Source organism: Pungitius pungitius, chromosome 9, assembly GCF_949316345.1.
Source record: "Pungitius pungitius chromosome 9, fPunPun2.1, whole genome shotgun sequence".
NCBI classification, from domain to species: Eukaryota; Metazoa; Chordata; class Actinopteri; order Perciformes; family Gasterosteidae; genus Pungitius; species Pungitius pungitius.
Genome location: NC_084908.1, coordinates 16679878 through 16704033, shown reverse-complemented (window position 1 = coordinate 16704033; position 24156 = coordinate 16679878). Strand labels below are relative to the sequence as shown.

General features: G+C 46.0%; 3 protein-coding genes across 9 annotated transcripts in view; 2 read left to right on the top strand and 1 right to left on the bottom strand.

The window, feature by feature from the left end:
- The first annotated feature begins 979 nt into the window (after window positions 1–979).
- sh3d19 (SH3 domain containing 19) lies at window positions 980–11948 on the top strand. Of its 2 annotated transcripts, none has more exons than XM_037471229.2 (20): window positions 980–1224; window positions 4356–4389; window positions 4810–4850; window positions 4996–5035; window positions 5298–5424; window positions 5581–5737; window positions 5820–6632; window positions 6731–6847; window positions 6945–7051; window positions 7203–7243; window positions 7347–7551; window positions 7639–7707; window positions 7815–7958; window positions 8047–8110; window positions 8580–8710; window positions 8822–8880; window positions 8955–9187; window positions 9860–10087; window positions 10528–10628; window positions 10717–11948. In XM_037471229.2, the coding sequence occupies exons 1-20, from the start codon at window positions 1140–1142 to the stop codon at window positions 10825–10827; spliced, it is 2907 nt and encodes a 968-aa protein (XP_037327126.2). In that variant the 5' UTR covers window positions 980–1139; the 3' UTR covers window positions 10828–11948. The 2 variants fall into 2 exon arrangements, with proteins under 2 accessions (XP_037327126.2, XP_037327124.2); XM_037471227.2 differs by having other exon boundaries at window positions 5560–5737.
- Window positions 11949–12133: 185 nt separating this feature from the next.
- Window positions 12134–15082, bottom strand: rps3a (ribosomal protein S3A). The gene is made up of 6 exons (XM_037471232.2): window positions 15017–15082; window positions 14268–14371; window positions 13851–14038; window positions 12957–13165; window positions 12597–12706; window positions 12134–12303 (listed from the first exon to the last, which is right to left on the bottom strand). The coding sequence occupies exons 1-6, from the start codon at window positions 15076–15078 to the stop codon at window positions 12176–12178; spliced, it is 801 nt and encodes a 266-aa protein (XP_037327129.1). The 5' UTR covers window positions 15079–15082; the 3' UTR covers window positions 12134–12175.
- A 2583-nt stretch (window positions 15083–17665) lies between these two features.
- lrba (LPS-responsive vesicle trafficking, beach and anchor containing) overlaps window positions 17666–24156 on the top strand; it is a 152715-nt gene continuing 146224 nt past the window's right edge. For 4 of the 6 annotated variants that reach the window (XM_037471216.2, XM_037471221.2, XM_037471220.2 and 1 more), the window contains exon 1: window positions 17667–18955. In XM_037471216.2, the coding sequence (XP_037327113.2) occupies window positions 18770–18955 (186 nt within the window). In that variant the 5' untranslated portion in view covers window positions 17667–18769. Of the gene's footprint in view, window positions 18956–24156 lie in introns of all 6 variants that reach the window. The other 2 variants (XM_037471218.2, XM_037471217.2) reach the window with 1 other exon arrangement.

Here is a 24156-nt window from a genome sequence, read left to right as displayed (position 1 = left end):
TGGTTTCAGAATATATTTTCTTGCTTGATCCTACTGATCTAGATGCATATCACAAAGTAATCCTGGTTACTTTTATCAAGACCCGATAAAAAGAGCACATATTATTAGAGTTCGAAATTCCTCAGTGTGTCGCCCTCTGGTGGACAAAAGGGCAAAGTGCAAGGGCAGGAAGACTCAAATATTTATAATAAATAGTTCTCATTTTGCATTCACTGCGACATGCATTGTTATTTTTGATGATGTATTTCTCCTCACATTGTGATCTTTAGGCTTTAGTGTCCCTACATCCACCCAATGTTCTCATCTGCAGTTCTAGTGCGTCCTTTGCATTTCCAGCATACAATGCTACAGTGGCGTTGTGATGAAGGCAGAACCTGTGTTTACGCCTGACTGGTGGATTTTAAGCCCAAGTCATAATAGAATCAGTTAGAAGCAATTCACAATTGCCCTGTACTTTTCTCTCGACACTGGTTCCAATGAAAGAGACATTTATGTTTTGAGTTCATATTGAACCCGATCATGAAGATGTCCAGGTCTACAGGGACATCTGGTGGATATGCCATTTAAATGCAGTTTTTAGAAGTATTTAGATGCCACAGTATGAAAAAAGAGTCCTGCAAACAAGATTTCACTAAAGGAACTACAACATAAAGTCATTGAAATAGATGTAGAGGACTAACAAGTTTCCCCTATATTAAAATGACCTCAAAATGTTATTAGATTACTCAAATACTTTTCACCAAAGTATTACAGATTCAAAAGGCCTTCGAGAGCCTTTTACAGTGGAGAGATGTTAAAGCTGCACTAACAAAATAAAACAACACGAACATCAGCCAACCTGACTTATTGTTATTACACATTCATTACATGAATGCGTGCGTCCCCACGCGCACAAACACACACGCTGCGCAAACATCACACGGACACCCCCCCTCTCTGACAGGGACACATGGTCGGGAGTCAGAGTGGGCTGATCGCGTGTCCGTCGGGGTCCTGACGCACGCTGCGGGGTCAGAGACGCACCGAGTCCCCCACACCCCCACGCGGGAGACCAGGAAGCCGACGCTCTACGCGGACACGTGACACCTGGGAAAACTCCTAATCAAGGATTTCTGCTGTACTTTTTGTGTCAATCCTCTATGGCCGAAGCCCGTCGCGAGGATGAGGAAGAGGAGGAGCGCGCGGGTCGGAGAGACGTCCCGACCTACAGGAACCAGGCAACAGGTTGGTTTGGTTTGTGATCGTAGGTCAACGGTCCTCTAACGGGGACTTACAATATGTCCTCTGTACATCATCCGTTGTCTGAACGCTTAATATGATTTAGTTTGATGCACAGGGTTACAAATTTACCCATTTCTAACAAATACAAATATGCGGATCGTTTAAACAGAAATGGGTGGACTTTCCTGGCAGCCGCTGTTTAAATCCGGCATTTATGTACTAAATACAATAAAGCTCTTTAGACATGTGGATCCTCACATCTGCATTTGCAGCAAATGTGAGCACGAATAATGGAAAAGAGTAAGCAGAAATGATTGGAAGCTAAAGGAGCACAGAAAGAGAAACGCATTAAACGATCAACATGCAAAATCTGCTTGATTTGTAGATATGGCACCAATAACAAAAACAGAGGTGAACATTTACACATAGTCACTTTAGTTGTAGCTTCTGCAGTCAGAAGCTTTTGATACCTATGATGAATGTGTGATTTCATCCTGTAATGTCTGGAGAGATTAATCTCCAGATATTTAAATGTCCACCAAGGTTGTGCCTAGATACCCTTGCTATTCTCTCAGGTGCTTTAAGATTTAAAACTCTTAAACAATAAGAAACAATTTAGCATGGTTTATATGTCTATATTTTACTTTTCAGACAAAATACTAAAGTAAAAATAGTTTTCATTTGGTTGAAATGATGAAATAATGAAATAATTGCTTGCCATGACAACAATATGCTGATGATTGATGTAATTCATACTGATGGATGTGATTTACAAACATCAGCTGCCTCTGCAACTCGTGTCTCAGTTTGAATTTCCCCTCTCCGAGTGCAACACCTGCTGTGCAAACACTTGTGACCCCCCCTCCCTCCTCCCTCCTCCCTCCCCCCCCCGTGGCCTGCCATCCGCAGACAGTGGATGGGCTCAGACTTAAACCCTCCCCCTCCCCAACCACACCCTAACCCCCACCAGCTGTCTGGGTGCCGACATTCTGTCCGTGTCCACAAACACGCTGTTCCTGTCTGCTTCCCCCCCCCCCCCCTCGTCCTTTTTCAGAGTGACATTCTGACAGGATTCATTCCGCCATCACCGGGCCTTCGCCATAATGGAGGTGTTGCAGGGGCTCCCTGAATTAGAGGCTTATTAAAGTCCATCTTTCTTTCTTTCCCTTTTGTCGGAGTGATGTCGGCGCGCTTTGACGTGAGAACGCAGCTGTGGAGGGAATCTTTTTCTCGCTGACCTCGGCAGCTTTTGGGTGTGCTCGTTGGTGGTGTTAATCACCCAAATGAAAGTAAATAACGGAGATGACGTTCTCAGCCCATAACCGAGCCGCTTAGCAGCTGTAGACGCTTGATTTAATGGCAACTTGAACAGCTATATGCCACCAGAGATATGGCAGTTAGGAAAGCCTGCTTTGTCTGGGTATTAGTTAACATACGTAGTACATACTCCCCTTGTCGTGCTTTTTCCACACCAACCCCTTTTGTAAAAGGTGCAATATATGTAAAGTTAGATTGGTTTAATTGATACACATCACTCCAATCTGCTGCCAAATCGCAGCTTTGCAAGACACAGTAGAGCTATTCATCCAAATCATTCAAGTTCTTTTACACGTTTGAAGGGATCAGCCCTTTTTGCTGCGTGAATTTCCTGCTTGACCACATTCCGGTTAATCAGATTGGCCCAGGTGAACAGGGCCCTCCCTTTCTCTCCTGCTGTCTGAGGGTGTGTGTGTGTGTGTGCGACGTGTGCACACTCAGACACTCCGTGGAGGGAGGATCCTGGTGGGGAATACTCTCTTGATGCTGAGGATTTGATATTTGTTCCCTTTAAGTACCTCTGAGGTAGGATCATACCCTTTGTTTTTAAAATCACGAGAGAGGCCACCGGCAGACTCGCGTAAAATAAATGAAAGTAAAGCCCAGTCCGGCCTTGTGTCACGTCGTTCAGGGGCTGTTTACAAAGAAATGGTGTCGGATGAGTTGACGCCGCTCTCCACGCTTTCCCAGGCAGTGCTTCCTCGCCGTGGTGTGAAAGTGCAGAAAATCTCTTTCCCCCCCTCCACCCGTGTTGGCAGTGGCTCGGTGCCGCCGACAGATAACAAGCAACAGGTGCAACAGGTGGACTCGAGTGCCAACGAGGTGCCGGTTTCAGGCGTGGAGGGAACAACGATGCTTGCTTCAATCACTGCCTGTTTTATTTTTCTTTTAAAAAGGTTTACTCTAAAAAAAACATCATGCAAAACAACTAACTGCGTTGATGGAAAATGTATCCTATGACATCACCATTCCTTCTGTGTAAATTTTAGCTTTAGACTGACTGGTTGATCCAGATGTTTTGTCTATCCGGCCGGTTAGGCTCCGGTTCTTGTATTTCTAGTTGAAAGAGTTCCGTCTATTAGCAGTCAGTGATTGGAATGAAACTACGGCCACGTCTTAAGGTGACACTGGGAAGCTTTTTTTAAGAGACATCATGTCAAATTGTTTCTGTTTTAAAAGTTAGAAACGTCTCGCTTGTTTTGGAAGCTTATGACTAAAATATATTTTTAGTGTAAGTGACATCACGGGTGGCTCTTCCCTTTGTTAATTTTAAGCATCCACCTCTAGTTGTTTTAAAGTTATGATCCTCAGCTTTACTCATAAGGGGTTTTCATCCACATAAGATCCACAGCTTAGAAATGTCACGAGTCTATTGGATTATTAAATTGAATTTATTATTAACATTGAAAAATCATTTTTACTATTTGCTTGAAAATCCGAAACCGCACAAACATACACACATTTGACATCATCCCTGATGTTGCTGATGTTTGGACTCACTTCCTGCCGTTTTCAGTGTTGTTGCCTCCTGCTGCCGTCATGACGCATCTGACCACTATTGTCCCTGTTTGCTTTGTCTGTACACTTGGGCTCGTAATCCCACCGCAACCCCCCCCCCCCCCCCCCCCCCCCCCCCCAAAAAAAAATCCAAACTGTGTCTCTGTCCTGCATCATGAAACTTTTGAATATTTTGCCATATTATTTCTAGACTATATATATATTACTAGAATAAATGAATGTTGATTAGGGGCCAGGATGTTATCTTTGTCTCACATCACATTTAAAACCTGCCCCCTCTTTGTCCCTTTTTTCTACAGCTCATCCTGAAAGAACCAAGCCAGATCATTCAAGGTACAAAGTTTCCCCAAACTCTTCTCTGTTGCTGAAACGGGTCACTGTCACTTTAACGGTCAGATATGCTGATGTTGACCCGTGAGGTTGTGAATGGGCCAAAACAATACCCCGATCATCCTCGCCGAACATGAATCAACGTGATTTGAAGGTTTGCATCATCGTCCTGCAGCCGTTCCCCAATGAGCAGGCCGCGTTAATGATGCACCCGCCTTTAGTGAATCTTTTTTTGTTCCAAGTGACGTCGAGTCCTCTTTGTCTTTGTAACAACCGTAGCAGTATAGACGGAGCGTACTGTGTGACTTTCTTCTGGGAAAAGGAAACGCATTTCTTTTATTTACTGTTGAGTCACCACAAAGGTATGAAGCAGCTCCCCACACCTTAGTGGTAATTGGTTCTCCTGTTCTGCTCCCTCTCCAGACAAGTGCCTCTGAACTCGATACGAGCTGCTGTCAAACGGAGTAAGTTGCCGTTTGACGAAGCTTTTTGTGTGTAAAATGAAAGCTCTTATGTGACAAATAAGTAAAATATGCGTGTTCATATTGAGAGGTAGAAATAAATGTGTGCAGGGAAATCTATGACACAATATTATCTCTCTTCCTTCAGCAAGCACAAACACTAAGAGTGACCACAGCAGAGAAAGAAGGTAACGTAAAGAGTCATTTTAGAGTATAGAGCATAATGACCCTGGTTGGTGTCGTCTTTGCGACCAGACATTTTGCTTCTGATGTGGATTGAAAGAGACAACTGTTGTCATCTCATTTTTCAGCATGTTGTGCTGTTGCTTTACGAAAAAAAAAACATAAGAGCTGTGTTTTTCAAGTTAGGCTAATACAAAAAAAATGCTGATGGGCACTATAGTTTACTGAATGTTTGTCTTATGTGTTTTTTTTGGGGGGGTTTTCCAGACGGCCAGAGATCACCATCCTCTCAGGACAACCTCTGGCCAGTAACATCTGGTTCTCAGGGAACCCTGCGGTTTTCCCTCATCCCCCTCAGTCGGGCTGGTCTGCAGGCATCCAGGCTGTTCCCCAGGTAGTCCTCATCTGAGATTGTTTTTCATCAGTCAACGATGCTCCATTTCTTTGTGTTTGTGTTTGTTTTATCTGCCCCACGTGAAGGTCTAAATATTGAGATTGAGTGTGCTGGTGTGTCTTTCTCATGGCTTAGCCCCCACCACCCTATGACCAGGTGATTCAAAAGCAGACCCAGGAGGAGCGCGTCGTCAAGCCCACTGCGCCCCCCCGTCGGAGCGCCCGCACCGCCACAAGTGCCACGCAGACCGACCCCGCGCCGGAGGACGCGACCCGCGCTGCTGCTCCACTGTGCTCAAGAAAAAGACCTGCGGGTGAGTGACACGAGGGAGCGGGGGTAAACCTATTTTTCGCTCCACATGGGGATTATTTCACGGTGGCTGCATCTCCTCCCAGGTGAAAAGCCGCGAAAACCGCCGAGGCCGTCTCTAGCAAAACCTGCGGACAGGGGACCAGTGGGCACCAATTCCCGAGTACCCGCAAACGCCGAAGAGCCAAGTGACCGGCCCGGTTCCAGCCGCAGTGGATCCGTCACCGTACACTGGGACTTTCCCGAAACTGCTCCCTCTTCCCCCGACCCGTCGCCCCGCCGTCGCCCCGTTCCGCTCCCTCGCACCAGACCAAAGGTGACGGTCCAGACTTCGGTGGAGCCCCGTGAACATTGTGACGGCCTTCGATCGGATCCGGAGGAGGTCACCGCCTGCAGGCATTTGAAGGAGCTCGAGTGTGAGGGGAACAACAACAGCGCCGACGCCGACCTTTTGGAGGAGGGCGCAGGTGTCAAAATGAACGGCAACATCAGTCAGCGCAATATCCGGGCCAGGATCCAAGCCTTTGAGACCCACTCCGGCCCCGAGGAGGAGAACGCCGCTGACCAACCGGAATCGGCTTTCGGGAAGGCAGCCGGCAGACCCCCGGTTGCCGCCAAGCCTTCTGTCTCGCTTAAGCCCCAGTTCAGCCACAATGTGGACTATCGAAGCGCGTCGTTCAGGAACCTCCCCAAAGTCCCCGAACCGTCCCCCGGACCGGTGAAGGAGGAGCTGGAGACTTTGTTCAACAAGAGGTCAGCCAAGAGCATCCACGGAGAGGGCGTGCGTCCTTCCCCCACGGTGAAGCCTTTTAAGGAAGCCCTGAAGCCCAACTTTAATATAAATAACCACAACTCGACCTCTATAGACACAGAGGATCCGTATTCGGACAGTTCATCAAGTGAGGAGCATTTTCTTTTCTTTCATGGGTCGCGTAGATTCATCTAAGTTAGCACATAACAAATTTACAAATACTTAGAATACTGTCTCTGTGTTCAGATCACATCCCCTTCAAACCTCAGCACGGCTCGGACACCGACGGGGGGTCTTCCAACAGGCAGAGTCTGACACGGAGGCCGACCACTATCAGGGTCCCCAGTTTCACCGGGTCACCGGGTGAGGTTCGGCGCCGCGCGGCAAAGCGTCAAAAATACGCTGCCGACGGGACGGGACGGAGCGCAGGTTTTACAGAGAGCTCTCTTCTCGTTGTCAGCTAACTGCGAGGACCGCACCCCTCCTCTTCCTGCCCAGAAGCCCATTGGCTCCCGAAACCCCTCGGGGAACAACCGACAGAGCCAGACCCCCACCTTCCCCCGCCAGGTGAGAGCATCGTCTCAATGAGACCTCCGAACCACAGAGCAGGTCATTCTCGGTGCACCTGTGAGGGGGGTTTTTGTGTTGCGCTGGCTTTTGTGCTATTCTTAGCTCACTTATATAGCGATATTAACGCTCCTTTTGGCTTTGTTTGTAGGAGTCTTTCCCCTCTGGGCCGGAACCGTCGTTACCACCTCGGTGAGTGGGAGTGGAAAGAATTCAGAAAGAATTTTTTTTTTTTTAAACGTGAACGACTTTGCAAAACATGCGACCCAACTTGATTTCTGGTGTTGCACTCCAGGAGGCTGTCTACGAGCAAAACCCTTCCTCCTCGCCCACCCCTTGCCAAGACCGGCCCGGCAAGACCGGCCGTGCCCAACATGCAGGCCATAGGTCGATCCCAATCACTGTATTTGGAACCTCCCCCAAAACCGCAGTCCCAAAGGAGAAGAAGTGTCCTCCCTCCGAGGCCCAACCCCGGCCACAGCCTCTACAACAAATACACCGTGAGACGCGTCCCACTGCACGACCCTGTTTTAAATACCACCCGATCCGCACGGGTTTTTAATTTTTTTTCTGCTTCCATTCAACAGCTCCAACTTCCTCATGGGATCGCTGCCTTCGACTACAACGGGAGTAACGCGGGAGAACTGTCATTTCAGGTGTCCAAAACCCGCGTTCCCCCGGCTTACGTGCTGTAATGTAAAACCACGTCGGCGCCGTTGGTCCTGTCCCAGTGAACAGCCTTTTGTTGTCCGTTTCACAACAGAAAAACGAGGTGCTCCTGCTGCTAGATGAGATTGACCACGACGTGTTCCAGTGCCAAGTCGGGGAAAGCAAAGGAGGAGTACAAAAGGCTCACATGGTGGTCATTACTCCTCTTTCCTCCTTCTCAGACCCAGCGCCGCCACAGGTGATATTAATGAGAGGAGCTTGGGTATATATTGGGTATATATCGCCCGGTGGGCTCTGCGTTACCTTTTTAACCTCTCTCCCTGCAGGATGCCGGTTCAGGTGAAGCTGGTTCTGAGCTTAAAGTGCAGGCCACACATGACTTCAATCCAGGTGACGCATCACTTTTTTTTGTTTTAGACACAAATAGCTGCAAAGTTGATAGACAATATTATTAACGTGAGACATGTATGTAAAGAATAGGTTCGACTTTCTTGTCGAAAGTTATGTATTCTTGCAGCTAGACGCAGGAGGCGATTTGAGTAAAGCAGCAGCTCGCCTTGTTCGCTCCAGTGGTAAAATATACGTACAATGGATTAACTAAATTGGGTGCTTTTAGGATTAGTCAAATGTATTTTCGAGTGTTGGAGAGAGCGACGGCTTGTCCGCTCACTCTTAATGCTGGAGCGGCTTTTAGCTTGATTTACCATCCCAGCTGTGCCCATTGTTAAAGAAATATGCCTACAGCAACACCTGCATGCTCACCAATGAAGAATTTAGAGAAAGAGAGACAAATGACAAAGCAAATGATGTGGTTTCACATTTGAGATAATGTTTAGGGTTTTTGCACACACACACACAGAGGGGCCAGGAGAGCTGGGCCTGAGAGCAGGCGATGTTGTGACCACGGTGGAGCAGCTGGACAGTCAGTGGTACAGAGGCACTTGTAGGGGATCCACCGGTTTCTTTCCCATCAGTTATGTCAAAGTCCTGGTAAGTCTCATCCACTGAAATCCATTCCTTCATTGCATTGGTTTTTGGTTGAATGCTTTGTATGATTTAAAGGACGAAAAAAAGAAAAAGCATCATTATTTCTCCAACTAGTCAAATTCCCCGAAGCCGCCCCGCGAACAGAAAGCAAGACCGCCGTCCACAACAGTCAGGTAGGGACTTCACACCACGCACTTGTCACGTGACACGCACTTGTCCTTACGGTGATGGTTGGAAAATGCTCTAGCGGTCCGAGATGCGTGGCGAAGTTCGACTTTGAGGGCAAGGCCGGCGACGACGAGCTGTCGTTCTCCGAGGGAGACGTGATCCAGCTGAAGGCGTACGTCGGGGAGGAGTGGGCCCGGGGCCGGATCGGCGCCTCGACCGGTCTCGTCCCTCTCAACTTCGTGGAGGTCATCGAGGATCTGCCCCCAGCCACGAGTCTGCAGAAGAGGCATTCCGCCGGGATAGCGATGCCCGGTAAGATAACGTGGTTTTAAAACAATTTCCTTTGGTTCCTAACGTGCTGATTATGACGGCGAAAAGTCAACTGCGCTTGTGATACACGTTGTTCTAAAGATGGGAACGTTTATGCGGCAGCTCTGTGCATCGATGGAGGGGCTTTATGGTGGCAGGCTCAGAGGCATGTCAGGAATTTATGCTTCTGTTTCTATTTCATTAAATGGCTGTTTACAGAAAGGCCTCCATTCACTCAGCCAGGAGTTTAAAACACACTGAGGCCAAGAGGGGACGTCCCTCCTCACAAAGGGTTCCAATAACATTTGATTTAGTCAGAAGTGAAACGTTTGTATGGTTCCCAAGCAACAAGTATCGGCGAAAGAACTTTGACATCACTTTGTCTCTATTTACCGATAATTAGTGGATTTCATGGTTATAACCAGGAGCCCTGTTTTAAAAATATTAGGTAAATACATTGGTTTTAATCCCCTTCATGAAGATCCTGTTTTTCAAAGAGCAAAAAAGTCTGCAAAATAAAACTTTAAGGAAGGAACGTGTAAAATGTACATTGTATCAAATATAAACTGTCCACCATGTCAAAATCCACAAAAACAGAGGTAAATAATGCTGCATTATTAAAGTGATACATCAATACTTTAATAATACCCAAGTGGACATCATTTGCTCCCACAGGCATGGTGTCCTCTGCGAGCACGCACGCTCGCGCGGCCGAACCGCCTCAGCCCGGCGTGGAGTGGGCAACGGCGCTGTACGACTACGCCGGCGACTCGGACGGCAGCCTGTCGTTCGAACGGGGCGACCGGATCCTGGTCAGCCGCCACCTGGACGGCGACTGGAGCTTCGGGCGGCTCGGCGGCAGAGAGGGCGCGTTCCCCCGGGCCTACGTCGAGAGCGCCGCAGGTACGGCGAGGAGAGGGTCGTCAATGGAGGCAGAGGGCAAATAGGGCGTTGAAGTAATCTAAATCACAAACTGCCGTGTAGCACAGTGTGCAGGTAATAACATGCGTTTTATTTCAGAGGACACTTGTGACACACGTGAATAATTTCTACTTTCCCGAAGGGGAATCTTCATGTGTCCACTTTCTGGTCCAATTAAACCTGTGCATCTCTTTTATAAACATTTATGGATTCTCCTTCTTTAGCAGGATAAACTTCAAAAAGTGCTTTTGTGTGGCTACATTTGCTTTATGACTCAAATAGTTTGTTTGGATATTCAATTTACTATTTGAATAAGTCAACGAAAACCACTGCGCCGTAGCTTTAATTAGGCATTGTAGTCGCAGCAGTCAAACCGGCACCATTGTTAATCATCCATTCCTGAGGTGTGTGATTTCCGTCAGCAGGTCAGCAGGCTAATAACCAGCAGAGCGGAGCTGCTGGAAGTAGAGGCAGGGCCATGTTCGACTTCACGCCAGAATGTGACGAGGAGCTGAGCCTGCAGGTAGGCCGATCGGCCCCCAATAGATCCATTCCAGGTGATCTGTGGAAGGTCATCGGCGTTCTGATGAGCTCTGCCTTCTTCTTTTTAGGCTGGGGATATCATCACTGGCCTGGAGGCCGTTGATGGAGAGTGGTTCCTGGGGGAGTTGAGAGGGAAACGGGCTCTGGTCCCTAGAAACTACGTGCAAGTACTGGAGTAGTGTGACGTCACACCGGATGACCTGAACTAAGAGCAGGTTTTCAGCAGCGGAAGTCTGAACTGAACCTGGAGTGCGTTATTTCCTCCACATGTTGTATAACTTTTTTTTTTTTTCTCCACTTGATGTCTTAACTTATACGTGAGGGTTTTTCATGACTGTAAATTAATAAAGTAAAGCTGGTTTACAATTACAGCATTCAATATTTAACACTATACATAAGCACCATCTAGTGGTTTGATTATTTTCCTCCCATCACTGATATTTGTGGAGTTACCTGACAATTTATTTCCATCTCTACGTTTATAATGGAAAGCGGTTGGAAGCTTGAATGGAATACTTTGTAGCCGATGATGTGTCTACATGTAAACATCTCAAAGATCATTTTGACCAGGCGGCTATTGCACGAAACCAGGAAATTCAAGTTATCCTGGATGAATTTAGCTTAGACTTCGTTGCACAAACGCAGGTTGAATTCAACCCAGCCAAGTAACCATGGAGATGTATTATTCTTTGCACCTGGCCTGCTCCAGAGCAGGCGAACAGCCAGGCTAAGATTACTCCTGTAGTCTGTGTCAAATCACCTGCCGCTGTCATCCGCAATAAACGTGTTGAGGGCGAGATATAAAGTCCCATTCACATGCGTTTCCTTCTGCACCAATGCATTCCCATTTCTGATGGGTTTTGGATGAAGAAGCACTGAAATTTGGGACATGCCTTGGCGACAGATCGGATGCACAGTGCGAAGCCATGCTCTCATCCCACAGATGCTCTGTATGGCACTGCGCTTTTTATATTCCGAAACTGTAAATAAAGGCTATTTGACGTAATGTCAGAAGTGTTTGGCACACATGTGTATTACCGTCCCTGGCCACAGAAGAATGTTACATCAAAGAGGATTTCCACAAGACGGCAAGTAAAATGAATTACAAAAGCTTAGATGAAATATGTGAGCAAGCATCATTTCTACATAGCAGCCTGGTTTTTATTTTAGCTTGACCTTTTGCCAGGATCTTTTACCCAGTCATGTTTGTTCATGAACATTAATTGTAGATATTTAGAATTAGATGTGCATATGGTTGTAAAACATTCTCACATTGTGAATAAGGGTTTGAAATGAGGCCTAGTCTTAAGTCTTAAGTCAAAACTGCCCCTTGGCACTGTAATCATTGTAAATTATTTTTTTTACCTGCTTTAAATAAGTCAAATAAACTAATGTAAAGGGAATAGTTTCTCAATTTTAAAGTGTAAAATTACTTTGGTTTCTTATAGCTTTCAACTTGTGCACAAAAACACGAGGCAGAAAAAGTTTGTTGGTCATTTACATTTTTTATTAAATCTGTTAGGTGTTTTAGACGGTCTCCTGGATGGGGGGCTCATAGCCATCGGCCCTCTCCACCTTGGCGCCAGTGTCATCACCTGTTGGCTTTGCAGTGCTGGTGGCACCGCCCTCGCCGTGGAGCTCCATCAGTTTACCCACTGTAACAGAACATGAAAAGCTTTTGACTTCAAGATGTGAAGAGGATACTGGCAAAATTTAAGCTTGATGCTTGAAGTGAAAACTGCAATGATGCTTTAATGATTTAATCCCTCACGCCTCAAAGCGCACTCAAGATTCAACCTGGAAACAGCCTGAGCAAATCTACTTCACCCTTCCACACAATCAATGGAAACAGTAAGTTTATCATTGCAACAGTCGGTGATCTCAATGGGCAGTAATCAGCCGATCATCACGTGTTAAAAATAACTTGTTAAAGCTGGGATTCCCTTACACTCAAACTTGGGCTTCTTCAGCATCTTGACCTTGCGCACAAAGACGTCGTGAAGAGGGTAGATGGACTGGCAAGCCTTCTCAATGTCCTTTCCCACGCTGTCAGGGATCCTGGAACAAATCATAAAAAACACATTAATGAAAGTGTACGCCCAACTTTAAGTAAACTTGCTGCACCTGTCTCATAAACCAACATTCTGCTCGCTTGTCTAAGCTGACCACTTTGTTGTTTTTGTCCCAATTGACAAAGCTTCATAAATTGTCTGCTTTTATTTATACTGAATGACTTGGACCATTACAACCACGTGTTTTGTGTAGAAAAAAACATTAAACAAATTGGTTGACTAGACTTTATACTTACAGCTTGTTGACAACTTCCTTCAGGTCGTTGGTCTGAACCTCCCGGGTCATGATCTCCATCATCTTCTTGCGAATCTGACGGACCTGCTGGTGCTGGGCGTACGACGTCTTCCTGATCTGATTGGTGCGCTTCTTTGTGAAACCCACGCAAAACAGGCGCAGAAGGTAGCCGTCGGTGGTCTTCACATCCACATGGGCTTCAATCATGGTCTGAGAACAAACAAAATAAATTCTGGTTAGAATAAGGAGATACACAATAAAAATCTTAAACCTGACAGTGTTCTCAGGTATTCAGGTTAAAACCAACCGGCATTCATTAAAGTAACTGTCCCCTGGCTTCTTAATTAGAAATATATTGAATATGGCTTAATATAACTGCCATCCCTTCAACAATGATCAAAGGTATTCTAGAATTACTGCTTATAAACAGAAATTTAGATTTCAGACAGTTTGTTTGGCGTAACAATACCATTTTATTGGCTACAGCATTCTTATAATTCACCAAACTGATAATAGTACTAACCCATTATAACTGCTTATGGCTCAAAGACCTCGGTACCAGTTTGTAACCATTACCAGAGAAATACATTTAAGAATTGGCGAAGACCTAAATGTAGCTCTAACGTTTCAAGCGTTTCCAACTGACAGTTAAACCCCAGCAAGCATTAAACAGCACTTCATTACACAGCAATACGTTGCCTTTCAAGTACTAATCCATCATTCTCATCGAAGGCATACAGTTAAATGTGGAAAAGATGGACATGGCTAACTATTAAATAGTTGAGAACGAGTGCAGGTGTCCCATGTCAATGTCGTGCAGTCACTAAACTCAAAATGGCTCCAATTACATGCCACCAGGGGCATGCGGTATTGAAGTTAAAGCCGCCATCATTACCTGCCATTTCTTGACCATGGAGCACATCTTGTCACGAGTCAGGTCCATGCCGTGGAAGTTGGTCAGGCAGTTCTTGCCCTGAACATCCTCGGTGATGAGCTTGAACTTGCGGAAGGCCACCTCATCGTTCTGCAGGTCAGCGAGGCTCACCTCGAACACACGTCCCTTAAGACCATCAGAGGCGATTCCTAAGGGGTTGTGAATAAGACACGTGAGGAAAACCAAAAAACACAGGAGCCAGTGGGGCCTTGGTAGTATGGGGGTTCTTTTGCAATATGATTTCATATCGAACACCTAGATTTCTATACTATAAATAGTCTTGGTCTGTCATTAACAGGCAAACTTGCAGATGTACGTGCATGTTGACGGCTTAATGATAATTGCTTAATACAGAGAATTTACTAAATTATCACTTACTGGTTCCCTGAGTCCTGGAGACCAAGGTCTTGCCAAGATTGCGAATGTTGAACATGGCTGGTGCCTTGACATCATACCAGTCCTTCTTGGAAAAGGGGTCGACACTGCAGGAGAGAGACACGCACCTCAGACCCAACTCGTTGCGCAGGTAAAAACACACACACACGGTGATATGGAGAGATTTGGAGCAGATTAGCTAACTAACGTTAGTTAATTAGCAAACCGGCTGAGCAGCACTGCAATAAGCACGGATTTGGTTAGCAGGCATTGTGGTGGGTTAACTTCCAACTGATCCTAACGGCCTAAGCGTGGCCGTGGATTTTAGACACGCGTGTAACGTAAAGATAGAGAGTAAAACTATCCACATGAATTGTGGCATTCGGCTGCCATGTTGGTTGCAATAGTCGGCTAAAGCCGTGCTAGCATGTAGCGTTGGTGGCTAATAATACAGCTGAAAATGTTAAGCATAATAACTGAACGGTCAAACTGTCCCAGTCATGTGCAATTTAATGACCAACAACCCCACGGTAGAAGTGTAGATTAAATGAATTACGAATAAAAGGAACAGCTTAGAGTGAACGGGACGCAGCATGTTTCGACTCCACAAAGAGGCCGGGGATGAAGAGTAACGCTGACCCGACGGCATCTACTTGAAATCGGCTTCATCCTTCACATATTTGGTACCAACTTGACGCTAGTGAGAAGGGCAAAGAACATTCTGTATAATAGTGAAAGAATTTTCTACTTACATCTTCTTTTTGGCACCTTTTTTGCCGCCTTTGGTCAGCCTCTTATTCTTGCCGACTGCCATGTTGGCTACAGGGAGTGAAAGAGGAGGAAGGGCGAAATACCGCGAGACTTAAGGAGACCGGCCTCGTTCGTGAGATTTGTCTTCTCTCGCGAGTCTCGGAAATTTCCTCAGGCGCCCTCTCCTGGTAATAAAAATAGTTAACCTAAGGACCTGAAGCTCGTGAATACGCCTTTAACTGAGTAAATGACTTAAAGCAAATAAATGCATTTTTGATCTTGTAAGCAGCTGAATACCTTATTGGGATTTTATTTTTAAACAAACAAACCATCTGGAATACAGATTTGAAATGAATAAAAACCAAACTGATATTCGATTAAAAAAAGATGAATTATTTGCTTTAATGCATGTCATGCAATGTATTGTGATTAATTCGCACTTTTAAAACGGGACATTTGTAATAAAAGTGACTGGGAATGGTGATGTGATGTTTCAATTATTAACATTGTGACCAGTAAGCAGGCAGAACCAGTCTCTTTGTGTGTAAATACATCATAAGGGTGTGTAGCTTGTTATCCACCCACACTGTTATTGTAACAAAGAGAAGAATTTGGACTGTTGGTGAAATTAAGTAAAAAATAGAATCTGGCATACTTACTCATAGCGTTGATGTATTTTCCAAAAGACACACTCATTGGTGAAGTAAACACTAAACAAAGATTGTCTACAAGTTTTATACAAGAAAAAGAGGTGTCTCTATGCATTCAGGAAATGTAAATTTGAGAGGTGAAAATGTGTCATTCGACAGAGGTGATTTTGAGACAAATAACACCATCTGATATCATAAGGCCATCTCTTTTAGCCAGTTGATGTTTTCTTCCTCTTATTTTTACGCCCATCTGTGTTTGCAGTTTGATATTTTCTTTCTTTTGAAATGTCTGCTGTACTGTTGGAACAAGCATCAAGATTATATTGAGGGCTTAGAATGTCCTCTCGTCATCATTGGTGTGCTTTCCTCTGCTTTCAGTTTGTTTAGAGTGTGTCTCTTTAGTCCGACACTATATTACAATAAAACATGACAATTTCCTATTTTTCTCCCTTTCACACTTATTCATTTGCAGAAGTGATAATCTAATGATAAACGTGAGAATTACAAACGGCAAAAAGAAAGCAGATGACGACTGCAGTGAAACTTTGCAATGCCACTGACTGAATCTTGGAGTCTCATTATCTCTGTCCCTCTCAAAAGGTCAATAACAGCCTTTGAAGGCCATATTTAAGGAGGTCTTCCTTTGGGCTGCAGCGAACAAGTCTGCTGATTTCAGGTCATTACATCAGAGACGAGGTCTGCGTCTCCTGGGTGGTGCTGCTGCTGGCTTCCATGACACCCAAGGGCGCCCGAGAGCTCAGCTACGCTTACGGGGGAGGTTAGTGGCGACAGTGACGCCAGCTGCCTCTGTGGCAACAACAGGCATATTATTTACACAACGATTCTTCAGGGCAAACTCAAAGTCACCAGAATGAGTGCAGAGGAACCAATACCAATAATATTGTCACTGTTTATGGATTATACCTTCACAGGTTGGGTTTTAATCCAATTTTTCATTTGACATGAAACTGGGCCCTCCCGCATGCAGCTATATGTAAATGTCTCAGATGGCATGGGCTGATGGAGGTGATTCGAAAAGGCAAGCGAAGCAGAGCTGTCACTTTGCTTTAATTTTGGATTCCAACTACCCGAGGAGGCAGACATCTGTCAATGTTCTGTTGATCCGCAAAAAAAACAAGTTCTAACTACATTTTCAGCACCCTCTTTATATTTTTATCACAGCATGAATGAGCTACTTGTTCAACATTTCAGATGACCTAAAAATAGTAGTCCTTCGAAGGGTAATGTATTTATGTATTATTTGGGTCATTTTAGTATCCCTCACATTCTGAAGTGGGAATTTTACAGATGTATATTGCTTCAAAATATATGAAATATCTCCTTCAGATTCTGAATTAGAAACTGTTGTATGACATGTATTGTACAACTAATACATATCTTACAATGATTTGGTGAAAAACAAGCAATGCAGTGAAGGATTAAATATATATGTTTAATTGTGAGTAGTTTGGGAGGCAGAATCAGTTGTCTTATCGTAAAAAGGACTTTGTCAGAGGAAATCTTTAACTGCACTTTGGTGGAAGAGTATTTTACACAAAGTGATACAAGTCCCATACATTGACAGATATACTTATATTATAGCAGCAAAATCTTAAAGAATCAAAAGTCAAAATAGTCATGCATCTGTATTTTTGTTTTATTTACTCAGAGTATCTAGCATGCAGCTGTGGTGATGAGCTTCCTGTGGTGGATCAATAACGCTGATTTGTTCTCAAATACAGTTGTGGTTTAGAACATTATCAGATTATAGGAATCCATGATCCTTTGATGTAAACCACAGCAGTCAGATAAATGTGGCACAGTAAAAAGTCCAATATTTTAAATCTAATGGGAGTTTCAATGTAGATTACTGTTGAATTCCATTAGTGGAAGAGGTAGCCGTATGCTATCGAAAAGTTGATACCATGGTTTAAAAATACTATTGCAACAAAAAGTCCTGCATTTAAATGGTGATTAAGGTAAAACAACAGAAGTCATTTTAAGCAAGGTGTACTTTCAACAAAGTATAGACAAGTATGTCGCGCTGTCAAAATGCAGTGCATTGAACAGTACACTGTTTCCCCCTGAAAGGTCGAGAGCTGGAAGTAGAGTGCACGCTTATCAAAATTGCACTTAAGTACAGTGGCCTACTTGTTTTGAATGTAATGCGTCATGATGATGAAACGTAAACCGCCGTTATTGAATCAACACGGAAGCGGCGCGTCGTGCGGGAGAGCCACCTGAGCCGCGCGCGCGCGCGCACACCCACACACACACACACACCTGCCCAATGGTCTGACTAGACCGCGTCCCACTGCGCATGCGTCACACAGCGAAGGGCTACACTGTCATGGCGGTGACGAGCTGAAGCTACCGGGGTGAATCAGGAAGCGAATGCGGCGCAGCGGGGTTAACGTTGACGTCTGAAGACTTTCGCCGGGGAGGGACCAAGCGAACAGCACGTCCTTTTGTCGACTTCTGCCCGAGCTGCTGACGGACTTAACCCCCCCCCCTCCTCCCCCTCACCACCTCCTTCCCCCCCACACACCCCCCTTTTTTTTCTCCTCCAGTTTGTGAGTTTTTGCTTCTGCCCGAGCCGCGGTACCTGAGAAGTGTTTGGACTCCGCGACAAAAAGCAACTTCCACCGCCGCGACGGAGAGACTAAAGTCACCTCGACCCACGTTGGAACACGCCGAGGGGACGAGAGGTTGAGGGCGAGCTCTTCTTCACCTGCTTTCGCCCCCCCCCCCCCGCGCGCACACACACACTCCCCCCGTTACCTGCTGCAGACTTCCTCGCGGCTTTTACCGACATTAATCCGCCTGGGACCGGAGGACAGGAGTAGTTTCACTGAGGAGTGAAGCGAGGGGACACATTTATACACATTCAGTCCTGCAACACGCTGTCTCTGCGCTTTTTATATATATATATATATATATATTTTGCCCCGACTTTTTTAAATGGGGAGAAACACGTTGAAGGGGACATAAACCCCTCGAAGCTCCTGCGACGATCGGCTCCCCCTTCCCCTTCCCCGACAACCCTCCGCAGGTGAACAGGTGCCTTACCTGTGTCCACCCCCCCCTCCCTCTTCCCTTTAGCAAATGGCTAGCGAGGAGACGCCGGGCGCTGCGCAGCCGGGCGACGGACCGGACGCGGGACCCGGCGCCATGGCGCTCAACCCGGCGGTGCCCATCCGGGGTATAAAGATGAAATTCGCCGTGCTCGCCGGCCTGGTGGAAGTTGGGGAAGTTTCCAACCGAGACATCGTGGAGACGGTGTTCAACCTGGTAAGCTGATTAGGAGGGCTCAGGAACGGGCCTCAGATGGCACGGTGTCACGGTGTGGGGGGCAGCTGTCGGTGAGATCTCAATGCGTTTTGGCAAAGAGCCTGACATCATCCTCTTCTGCATATCATTAGAAAAAAAGAAGCAGCATTGAAGTCGTGAGGGCAATTACTTTTATTCTGGTTGAAATGTAGATGTCTTTATGTGGCTGTTTTTGAGTAAACTGTCTTACTGTTTTTCTACTTTCAAATGCCTCACGGAATGGTGCGCAGTTGCTAAATGACGGCCTATTTGTGTGTCACACACACCTAGTCTGCAGTTATTATGTCCTTAATGAAATAAGACGGGATGCAATGTCAGGAGAGTGAGCATGGCACAAAGCTAATCAGCAGGTGCCTTTTTGTGACACATCCAGGTCAGAGTGTGTGTGTGTTATCTGTCTAATACCTGTTGGCCACCCTAAATTCCATATGCAGCTTTGAATGCCTGCAGCACCGTTAGCCCTTCGACCACCAGAGTCAGAGATGCATGGTTTCTTAGCACCTGCATGCGAATGAATGAATGAATGAATGAATGACACACTGGCTAACGAGGAAGTTCAGGGAGTGAGAGAGAAGGCTCGTGTAGACTTTGGCTGGTTAGGTGAGAGAAGGGGAGCCGGAAGAAAGGTGGAGCTGGAACCGGAAAAACCGCTTTGTTGCTGTGGCAACACAATGGAGTCCTTCTGAGAAAAAGGCATGCAGGCTCATCTTGTCATTTGTCAAGTTTTGCTCCAATGCAACCCCGCGCCCCCCCCTCCCCCTCCTCCTCACACGCCCCCCCACAGTGAGGTCGCGAGGACACTTCTCCTCAGGAGGCTGTATCACTGCTAATCCTCCTCCAGCCGTAGTAACTACATTCCACCATTTTTCATGTTGACCCTAAGATTCAAACTGACAGATTGTATCCTATAATTCAACAATTTGATTAATAATTTGGTTTCTTACAGGGGAGATGAGTAAATGTCACTCAGGAGTTGTCAGAGCAGCAGTAAATCCTCACATTTGAGAAGCTGGAAATAGCAAATATTGAATTGGTTTATCAACTCGGCTTTTCAGCTGCAGCCCTGAGCTGTTTCTCAATGAGGCAGGAGAGCTTTAGTGGAAAATGTTTTCTGTCATTGTCTGCTCATGAAGAACAGGGTGTTTGTTTTAAGCGAAGGCCGAAGATTTCAACTTTGAGTGGCTCATGCTGGCTGAAGTGATTTGTGTTCTTCAGTGGTAAAAATATAGAATTTCTATCAATGATCCGCACTCAAAAGAAATGAATGGATAAGTTTGATAGAGAAGCCTCAAATAGCTCACATCCTTGGTCACAGCTTTCCTTTTACAGTCCCCCACCCCCCCAACTCCCTAGTGGCTTTAGATTTGTGAGACGGAATATATAACGAATATCACAAGGAGGAATAGTTTTCAGCCGCCCAGCCAAAGGGAAAGGGAGAGCCTCTAATTACTTCTTGATTTCCTTTTTAGCCCCCCAGAGTCAGCCAGGCATTTCTTTTGACAGAAGTATCTTGTGTGCAGCTCTGTCTGAGCCCCCCTGGACTCCGTGTTTAACACAGTCCGTGTCATTTCAGGGCTTTGAGCGAGATCTCCGTGCATTCCATTATGCTCGCCGCCCTCCGCATCCTCAGCGCCTTCACTGGGCGGTAATCTGATTTACCAGGGGCCGGCCTCTTCTCCTTTTAGCGCTATCTCGTTTGGAGCCTCCCCCAAGCGTAGACGGGTCCTCCGCTGTATTCGGTTTAACGCTACTCGCTCTGGCCTCCGGAGGAGTGTCTTTAATATTCTAGCGTGACTCTTAACAGTGGATGTGATGACTTGTAAACAAAAGGGGGAAGAAAAAAAAAATAAGCTCTTTATGCTGACATTGTTTTTGCGTCAAATCTTTAGTCAAATAAGCCGCAGCTCACGTGGCACTAGTGTGTGTGTGTGAACGTTTGTTGAGGGCTTCACAATATGTCTGTTTCATTCGAGTGGAAGTATTAGTTGAGTTGAACTTTTTTTCATTTAAAACCCAACTGTTAAGGTTTAAGCTGGTGCGGTTGTGACTCTGTGTGGTGGAGTGTCTTACACACAGCCACTCATTTACGGTTTTCTCTCGTATCCTGCTACCGAGAATTGTCGCCTGCCTTGTCACGGCCGGCTGGCTCGTACCTGTCTTTAAAAGCGCAGGTGAGGCGCAGGAGGCAGTGGATTTCATTTCCTGCTTAAAAAACCAGGCGTAAGCACAGCATTTCCGCTTTTCAGTGGCAGGCATAGGCGCAATGATATACACATGTTAGATGGTTATTATAGTATATCAAGCGGCAATATTCACAATGATTAAAAAAAAAAAAAAAGACTAATTATAATGATGAGAGGGCTGCTCCCATTCCACCGAGAATCAACGCCCTACTTCTCAACCCTATGAGGCTTTCTGCCGTCTAATTGTTTAATTTGTGGCACCGAAACCTCCCCCCCCCCCCAAAATCCAAACCACACTAGTTTTGGACAAAACATTTGGCAGCAGCTGCCAGGCCCAAAGATCACACAAACGTATCTCGCAGGATCCCAACATTCCCAATGGTCCAATGGTCACTGGAGTTGTAGCCCGAGCTCTGCCAGAAAAACATCTGGGCGTCTGCTGTGCTCTGTTAATGTTTGACTTGTCTTTACCTTTTTTTACCTTTTTTTTTTTTTATGGCAGGTTGGTAGCGTACAGTCACTCTGTGTGTGAGCTCCTTTCCTGTACGCAGCAGACTGCAGTTTTTACAGGAAGCAGCCGTGCTTTGATTTTCTCGTCCTCGCTAACCGAAACGAGACGGCGAAAGCGGCAAAGCGCCGTGTCATTTCTCCCTCCCCGGGTTTGCAAAAAACCCCCCAAACTTCTGAGCGGTGTACCCCACGACTCTGATGTCATCTTCAGTCGACACATCCGGGGCACGGGCTAAGCTAGGAAACAGCTGAGCTGGCTGTCAGTTTACATTGAAGGTACACATTTACCCAATCCCCAAATCCTTAAAAGACTCAAGTCGTTTGATAACCAATTAAGCAACACACTAGTCCGTGTATGCCCTGTATATGCCGACGGGGATGTTTCCCTTCAGGTCCATGTGGGCGACCCCGTATTTCAGTTAATGAATCAAAACATGTCAATAACATGACCTGACGATGAACCAAAGATCCCGATGCGCCGCCTGTTCCAATCTCACTCGCATCAAGACGCCGCCTTCCTCCCGAGTATCCTGGAAGTCTCTCTGTAAACCATTGACCAACGCAAAGCGCTGTGCTCACGGCTCCCCCTGGTAAGGGACGCAAGGAGATGGGTGACTTTGTTGTGTGGAATGTGACCTCCCCCGCCCCCCCCCCTTGATGTCGAGGTCACATGGTCGGCCGCTTGTCGGGGAGACCAAATGCACCCCGGGCACTTTTGGTAAACGCAGCGTCGGTGGAGAGCGCCAAAGGCACAGAGTCCGTATCAAGGGGCAACCGCACGTTGTCAACTGGGTGTTTTGTAAATAAAAAAATTCATGTAATGTCCATTTTTGCGACACAACATTATTTCTCTCAATATCCACCGATTAATGGGAAATGTAAATAATCATGGCAGCCCATGAATCTGCTCCCGACCGAGGCTCCAGAATAAAGGTCCTCTTATGTTTCGGGTCTGTAAATCTTTCATGCTACGGGCCTGTATTTGGTTTCATTTGGACGTCGCAACTGCAGGAAAAGTAGCCACCTTGCTTTGTTCTGAATTTTACTTCCAAGCGTCAAAGAGAAAATCTGCTACATTATTTTTTTATTTCAAATTATTTTCAGGTGCTGTTCTTTGTAGTAACTGGCTCAGTCTCTGCTTGATGTTGACACAGAGGATCGTGCTGTCAGAACTGAAATTAAATGTTCTAAAACTGCCCCTACTCTGTTTTCTTAAAATAGTTTTTTTTTTTTTTTTAAACCACTGCAGGGGAGAATCATGCAAAGTAGCTGTGACTCGAATTCCTGATGGATCAGGTTTTGGAATCGTGAAATTGATTTTACTAGCTTTGCTATCGGCAGATCAGCAGAGGCTATTTCTGCCTCCACTAAGGAGAATAACTAAGAATGGCTGCCGTTTAATGGGGAGATGAGGTATCAGGAACATTTCTATACAATAAAGTAATTTTCGCAAGACCATAATTATAGATTTGTTCCACTTATGAAGCATCGAGGGGGTTTCAGCAGAAACTAAGTTCTCAGCAACAAGAATGCCATCGGAACGGCAGAGTTCTATGCGATGGAGGTGTAACGATTACCAAACGCTGCCTTTCAAATCAATAATCGCTTCAGCCCCCCCCCCCCCCCCCCCCCCCCCCCGCCGTGTGCGCGCATATGATGCAGACCGGAATGCAAGGACGCCCACAGAGCGTCTCTTCAGCGGGCGAAGGGCGATCCTTGTCCTCTGTCCGGCCCCTCCGGAAGCAACAAAGAGCCCTCTAATCTGACACATGAATGAAACACTATCTGTGTCACATCAGCCCCCGTCCCCACGGTCACACCTTTCCCCTTCGTCTCCACTGTGGCTTAAAGCCATCGCTGGGGGGTGGGGAGACTGTTGTCTAAACAAACAGCCACTGTTTATAGTTCTATTTATATTACCTTTTTTTTTTTTACAAATTCTCTGTTTTCATTCCACTGAAAGAAGAGGGCATCTTTTTTTGTTGTTGTAGTTGAACTGTTCACCCGGTGAGCAGCTGGAGGGTGACCCACAGGATGGACAGCCTGCACTTCAGCTTCACCTGGACGTCCGTGTAGTTTAGACACCATTTAGGCCCTTGAGCTGCCGTCAGGCCTCCTCACCCGCTGTGTGCTGACAAACAGGCTCACGGCCTCTGGATTCAACAACGTTGGACAACACTGCAGTGTTTTGCACCATGCAAATAGTACTTGAGACATGGAGCTTTGTGGAAGTCTGATGTATATTTATTTTCTACTCCGTTATGAACGCTTGTACCACACACCAATTTGGTGCTCACCCTGCTCATGGGGATTGTTTGGTCTCTTTGTTGCAATAAGACCTACTGGGGACTCTGGAGTGGTGAGTTTAGGGATAATGTGTGCTTGCTGTCACAGTATTATGACACAGCACGCAATAATCCACAAGTTTCAATGGTCATACACGTTTCAGCCCAACGAGCCGCGGTTGTA

Coding starts and splice junctions, on each gene's coding strand:
- sh3d19 (XM_037471227.2), top strand. CDS start 1,140: ATGGCCGAAGCCCGTCGCGAGGATGAGGAAGAGGAGGAGCGCGCGGGT. Junction 8,111..8,579: donor CACACATGACTTCAATCCAG/GTGACGCATCAC, acceptor ACACACACACAG/AGGGGCCAGGAGAGCTGGGC. Junction 8,711..8,821: donor TCAGTTATGTCAAAGTCCTG/GTAAGTCTCATC, acceptor TTCTCCAACTAG/TCAAATTCCCCGAAGCCGCC.
- rps3a (XM_037471232.2), bottom strand. CDS start 15,078: ATGGCAGTCGGCAAGAATAAGAGGCTGACCAAAGGCGGCAAAAAAGGT. Junction 12,707..12,956: donor AAGGAAGTTGTCAACAAGCT/GTAAGTATAAAG, acceptor GATTTGTTCCAG/GATCCCTGACAGCGTGGGAA. Junction 12,304..12,596: donor GAAGAAGCCCAAGTTTGAGT/GTAAGGGAATCC, acceptor GTTCTGTTACAG/TGGGTAAACTGATGGAGCTC.